Genomic DNA, 6,948 nt, shown 5'->3' with positions numbered 1-6,948 from the left:
AAAAAAAAAAAAAAAAAGGAACTTTGAAGGAGTGAGGAAAGTGGGTATAAGAATGAAAATTAAAATCTAACCTATTAGTTTCCATGTAGATTCTTTAGGGAATCCAGGCTTTTGGATAGCCAACTATTGAAATTTAAGCTGGGAGAAGTAGGGCAGGCCCGACTACAGGGGAATGTCTGTCTGTGGAGCTTACACCAACAGTTTTTTTATATTGATGGATTCTGAAAAGCACTTAGTTCAAAACAGCATTTTGTTTTACTTTTCATTTCTGGGGTGTTTGGTAGGGGCTGTTAATCCATGTGGAGCAGCATAGGCTCTCTGAAGGGGTGATCTAGATGGAGAAGCCAGAAGCATAGACTTCACCTGACAGCTGAACCCCTGGGAAGAGAGGGAGGAGACAGTGGGTGGCGGTTCATGCTCTGCTAGGCAGTGCTGTCTTGACTATTTTCTCTTTCTCGTTGTAGGTTTTCAACTATGTGATGGCCATTCTCGATTTGTCTGTTTTTCGCACTCACGTTGTGCTAGAAAGCTTAGTAGTGGACCTGAAAAAGAAAATACCAACTTTAAACTTTAGCCCATTGGGACCCAGTGGGAAAATCTCCGTGCAAGGTTCATTTCTGGCCATCATGAAGCTCAAACAGGCTTTGCTCTCAAAAGCCATTTCCCCTTTAGAAAACAACAGGAAATATGCTGGTGAAAGGAGAAACTGGAATGGACAGAATCCTAGAAGGATCCTGCAGAAGAGCGAGAACTCTGTGTCGATACTCGGGACTTCTGTACCTGAGCCTGCCAGCAGCCCAGAAACACTTGTGCTTGATACAGATATTTTCCTTTACCTGAAACACAAGTGTGAGTTTTATCATCTAACCCTGAGCAAATACCATGTCCTGTGTCAAGAGAGGGTGGATGGGGATGTCACTACCATTTGTCTACAAGATGCCCGGGATGGGTCTTGTCCTGGTGGCATCAGACATGTAAAAGAATTCATTGAAGAGTGTGTCCAGGAGTTCCACCTGGAGCTCAGAAAAGAGCTACTGGTTTTGGAAGGAAAGGGAGATAGAGAGAAAAGAAACATTAGGCAGGCTTTAGAAGAACTGTGTTGCAGATATCCTAGAGTTTTGACGAACGTTCACAGCACACATATTGACCTTATAGGACCTCCTTCCGATACATACCTATTTAAGACCCAGCTCATGAAATCTGCAGGGCAGAAGGTCACCTGAAGTCTCAGCCACAGTTATCATGGTCACTCCCCCTGCCGCTCCCCAACCCAGGGTGCAGGAGATTTAGGGACATGACACTACTTGTCCAAAGTTACCCAGCTGACAAAGGACTGGACCAGCCTTGAATAGAAAGCAATATCTAAATCAAACCTTGATAAAAGAACTCACTAAATGTTGAAGAAATCTCACTTTCCCTCCAAATCCAAAATTATTAGGAAAAGAAGGCTTCCCCTGCATAGGTTTGCATGACTATACGGTGTTGCTAAGCTCTCAGGGTTTGTATTCGCTCCATATAGCATTAGAATGTTGGCCAAGCTCACTTGGGAAAGTTGTGGTTCTGTTAGAATTGTGAGAGAATCTTAGGAGAAGTCTGTGTGATGGCTTTTGTGGGTAGTTCTCGCTTTACGGTAGTGTGTCGTCTAGATAAGCATTGTAACTTGTAAACATTGTGAATCGGAAATGCAGTGAAGGAGCAACAGCTTACCCTGGTTGCTGTGTTGACTGACAGCTCAGGCTCATTGTTGCTGCTTGGAACTGCTATAGAGCACCAGCCTGGGAAAGATCCAATGTCTGAAGTACGATTTCTACTGACTCTTTATTCCTTTTGCACCATAATAAAGTTAGAACTTACAGAAAATTAAATTGTGAGCTGCATCATTATTGAGCCAAGCATCATCTGTGTTCTGAGCATCTGAGATCTTCTTCCTCAAATGTCATTACCTTAGCAGCATAGTAATAAAGATGAAGAAAAGCCATAGTGATGTGTTTCCAGGTCTATGACTCCCTTGACTTTAGCCTTAGAGTAAGTCAGTTTTACATAATGGAGCTCTACAGAGCTCATCTTGGTTAATAAATATTAGAACTGTATCTGTTCCTCTTAAAGTAAACCAACATGCTCCTGATTATTGTAACTGTATGGGTAGAGAAGTGTAAAAAAAAAATCTGTTGGGTCTCTATTTTTCTTTGCCGTCTAAATCCCAAATGTTTAAATACTTTTTGTCTCCTTGGTATATTTTTGACACCAAAAACACAGGCAACAAATCCAAAACTTGACAAATGGGACTATATCGGTCTGAACGACATTTGTGCCCCAGAGGACATGACCAGTCTGGCCAAGAGAATGCTTCCACTTGTTTGGGCTGCTGTAACGGGTTTGAGAGGTGACTTAGACAATAGACATTTCTCATAGTTTCAAGACCAGGGAGGCTGATCAGGGTGCAGCCATGGCTGTGATAAGGGCCCTATTCCTTTGAGAGAGCAAAGATACTCCCCTGTCTCTTAGAACACTAATTCCATCATGAGGGCCTTCTTTCATGACTCAGTCACCCCCTCTCAAGGCCCCACCTCCATCTCAAGGCCCCCTACCCCTCTCAAGGCCCCCTACCATCTGTGGTAGCTTCCTGTTGCTGTGACAAAATACCAGAGCCAGCTCACAAGAAGGAAAGATACATTGTGGCTCCCAGTTTCAGTCCTTGGCTGCTTGACCCCATATTGCGTGGTGAGAGTGTCCCACAGCATACTTCCGGTCATTCTGGCAGAGGGGAAGGGCAGGGCATGCCTCCCTTTGGTGTTTTAGGATACAGTTAGTGTTGCGCAGATCCAGCTAGTACCAAGACGCTAACTTAAAGCATAGCTGTCTGGGGCAGGCATGAAGTCACATGATTTATTACAGGCATCTTCCAAAGGGTTCTTACATACCTGTTTCAAACAATTGTCAGGGCTGTGTATGAGAGTGGGGAGGAACAGCTTGCTTCTGATGGGTAATTATCTGAAATACCCACCTTTCTGCCTTTCCCCTGAGAACTGGGTTTTAAACCCAAAGTCCCACATATTCCTTCCTGTGTTCTGTAAATTGCCAAGCATTTGGATTTCGTCCCTGGATCATCCCTGTTCCCTGTCCTCTATGCATTACCCTTCACCATTGCATAAAGTTTCCTTGCTACTATTCAGTCTGATGTGCACCTTTATTTGTCATTTCCTTGTTTAAGATGTGGTGCTGGTTTTAGTGGGAGCCTGCCCCAAATTAAAAATCACCTGAGTATGGAGCCTAACCTGAAAGTTGCCCAGATTGCCTTACCTGATGTGGGAGCATCTTCTGCTATCAGCCAAGATTTTAAAAAGAAAAGCATAGGAGGAGGAAGATTTCTCATTTTGCTCACCTGGCCTTCTCTCTTGCTGCCAGGGTTAAGGGAACACTGTTGGAGACATGGTGGATGGGAAGACAGTAAGATCCAGAGGTGGGAAAGACTGGAGCAAGGCAGTGTGTTCTAGGCCTGACTACAGGATTGGTACAGTCATGCACTCATGGTGGCTGTGTTTTCCTGCACAAACTCAAGCCAGTCTGCATTCCAGCCCTGATGGGCAGGGGACACATGAGCTCCCACTCCTGATGGGGGTGGTCAGTAGTCGATGGAGGCTGGAGGAGGGAGAGTCTGTTTCTTTCAAGGTGTGGTCCCTGGGAGGTTGGCCGTGCTTCAGTGTCTGGCCCCACACCTGTGCACATGTGGGTAGCCCTGATTGCATTCAGTGTGCTAGTTGAAGAACATGCGTGAAGGACACTCATTAAGAACACGAAGTTGAGCAGGGAACATACATGAGACCTGAGAGGAACTGGAGGGAGAAAATAGGGAAGTTGAATATAATTGAAATACATTGTATGAAATCTTTAAATAATAAATTTAAAATGTCTGTCTGTCTGTCTACCTACCTGCCTATCTATTACCTATTGTCTTATGGTTTTATTGCTGTGAAGAGACACACACGACCAAGGCAACTCTCATAAAGGACAACATTTAATTGGGACTGGCTTACTCTTTCAGGGGTTTAGTCGATTATCATCATGGTGGGAGGTATGGCAGGGTTTAGATAGTTACAGTGCTAGAGGAGCCAAGAGGTCTACATCTTGTTCCAAAGGCAGCCAGGAGGAGGAGACTGCTTCCCAAAGGCTGCCAGGAGGACACTCTGATTCCACACTGGGTGGAGCTTGGGCACTAGGAGACTCAAAACCTGGCTCCACAGTGATGCTCTTCCTCCAAGAAGGCCACTCCTCCTAATAGTGCCACTCTCTATGGGCTAAGCATTCAAACACATGCATCTATGGGGCCAAACCTATTCAACCACCACACCTACCCAATACATCTGTCTGTCTGTCTATCTATCTATCTATCTATCTATCTATCTATCTATCTATCTATCTATCAATCTATCTATCGGCAGTGTAACTTACATGAGTAAGGGTATGTAGGGTGGGTTATTATTTAGGTCTTCCTTTTATAATGTTCAATTGGAGGAGGCGTTTGGTTACTAATGAGCAGAGTACTAGTGAGGCATTCAACTGAATCTGGTCAACTGGAGGAAGTTGCTCTAAACCCTCTTATGCTCTTAACCAATGTATCCTGTTTCAGCACACCAAAGTACAAGGTAAGTTCACATTTTTTTCAGTTATTTAAATGACAGAGCCCAATCTTGATTAACCTTACTGTGATGATTTGAGTAAGACTGGTCCTCATAGGTTCATATAGCTGTGGCTTTGTTGGAGTAGGTGTGGCCTTGTTGGAGGAAGTGTGTCACTGAGGGTAGGCTTTGATATTTCAAAAGCCCATGCCGGGCCCAGTCCTATTTGTAGCTACTCTTAGCCACTGCTTCAGGGCCATGATGATAATGGACTAAACCTCTGACACTGTAAGCAAGCTCCTAATTTAATGTTTCCTTTTATAAGAGTTGCCTTAGTCATGGTGTCTTTTCACCACAGTAGACCAGTGGCTAAGACATTTACCATTATAAAAAAGCCTTTCCTGTTGAGCATGGCCATGCATCCCATTAATCTCAGTACTTGGGACGGGGAGGCAGGCAGATATCTGTTAGTTTGATGATAGCCTGGCCCCTATGTAGACCAGGCTATCATCAAACTAACAGATATCTATAACTCTAGGGCATCCAGTGATACATAGTGAGACCCCTGTGTAGTGATTTGAGTATGCTTGGCTCAGGCAGTGGCACTGTTAGGAGGTGTCCTTGAAGTAGGTGTGGCCTTGTTGGAGAAAGTGTGTCACTGTGGGGATGCCAATGCGACCCTCTTCCTAGATGCCTGAGGACAGTTCTCTGTTTGTCTTCAGAACAAGATGTAGAACTCTCAGCTCCTCCAGCACCATGCCTGCCTGGATAATACCATGCTCCTGGTCTGGTGATAATGGATTAAACTTCTGAAACTATAAGCCAGCCCCAATTAAATACTGTCCTTTATAATAGTTGCCTTGGTTGTGGTGTCTGTTAACAATAGTAAAACCCACACTAAGACAGCCTGTCTCAAACACAACAAAACAAGACAAACAAAAATACCCCCACAAACAACCAACTAAACCAAAGAACAGCAAAAGTCCTCCATACTCCAAAACAAGAATGCCTTTCTTCAGTTATCTAATTAACTACAACTTGAAGCAAGACCTTTTTATATGGAGCCCAGACTGGCCCAGAACTCATGATCTTGCCTCAGCCTTTGTATTGATCGGATTTTAAAGCATGCACCATCAGAAACAGTTCCTTTCAATCCTGTAAAACCGAGACAAAGGCATTAGGTAAGTAAAATAGTTTGCCACTTTGTGGACACCAGCATATGGGGTTAGAGGGAAGCTTTAGCACATCGGATCACTCACAAATATGGAGTCAGGGATAAATGAAGACAGTTGAACCCAAGAGTTGAGGTCTCTGCTCATAAAGATACCTCCCCCTGGGGGCCAGCTCCCTAGGTACTGTGAGGAATACTGTTGAATATAGCTAGTGAGACTCTGCTTTCTTTTCTTGTAGAACCTACCATATCAGTGATGGCCACCAGAGATAGTTAATGAAAATGACAGGCCACTAGAGACAAACAGATGAACAATGTGAACAAACCCAGTGTCTTAGTTAGGATTTTATTGCTCTGAACAGCCACCATGACCAGGGCAACTCTCATAAGGACAACATTTAATTGGGGCTGGCTTACAGGTTCAGAGACTCAGTCCGTTATCATCAAGGCAGGAGCATGGCAGTTTCCAGGTAGGCATGATGCAGGAGGAGCTGAGAGTTCTGCATCTTCATCTGAAGGCTGCTAGGAGACTGGCTTCCAGGGAGCTAGGATGAAGGTCTTAAAGCTCAAGCCCAGAGTGATACACTTCTTCCAACAAGGCCACACCTCTAAGTAGTGTGACTCTCTGGGCCAAGCATATTCAAACCACCACACCCAGGGTGACAAAGTTCTTTCCCAGCCTTATCCTCTTCCCCTCAGCAGACTTTAAGTTTTAGAATCACATAATTTTGTTCTACAAAGCCCTCTGCCATCATGAGTTGCTTTGCTATGAGCTGAAGGTGTGAGGAAACAACTCTCATAGACACATTTGTAACCATGAACCAAAACAAACATTTCTTCCTCTAACTTGGTTTCATTTGGGTATTTTGTTAAAGTCATGAAAGCTGTGAGAGGCTGTCTCCACTCCTCCTGTTTCTGCCAAGAGAGTTGCAGAGCAAAACACCCGTCCTTAGGGCAGCAGCATAACAGACAGTACATGCTTTCGTTGCTGTAGGCAAGGTATGGAAAGAAGTCTCTTCTACTTTTTATTTATTTATTCTCTCATTCTGCCTTTCTGTCTGTCTTTCTCCTTTACCCCCACCACTCTCTTTCTCTCCCTCTTCCTGTCTCTGTGTTTGCCTCTTTCTCTGTCTTGGTCTGACTCTCTCTCTCTCTCTCTCT

At 44.3% G+C, this 6,948-nt stretch overlaps 1 protein-coding gene across 7 annotated transcripts in view; it reads left to right on the top strand.

Annotated features, from left to right (window-relative positions):
* Rbm43 (RNA binding motif protein 43) overlaps positions 1–1,860 on the top strand; it is a 19,574-nt gene extending 17,714 nt beyond the window's left edge. For all 7 annotated transcript variants that reach the window (XM_031370204.1, XM_031370200.1, XM_031370201.1 and 4 more), the window contains exon 5: positions 465–1,860. In XM_031370204.1, coding sequence (XP_031226064.1) covers positions 465–1,223 — 759 coding nt within the window. In that variant the 3' untranslated portion in view covers positions 1,224–1,860. The remainder of the gene's footprint in view (positions 1–464) is intronic.
* Positions 1,861–6,948: the final 5,088 nt, after the last annotated feature.

Source organism: Mastomys coucha, unplaced genomic scaffold (genome assembly GCF_008632895.1).
Source record: "Mastomys coucha isolate ucsf_1 unplaced genomic scaffold, UCSF_Mcou_1 pScaffold15, whole genome shotgun sequence".
In the NCBI taxonomy this organism is placed as follows: Eukaryota; Metazoa; Chordata; class Mammalia; order Rodentia; family Muridae; genus Mastomys; species Mastomys coucha.
This window is presented reverse-complemented; position numbering and strand designations above follow the sequence as displayed.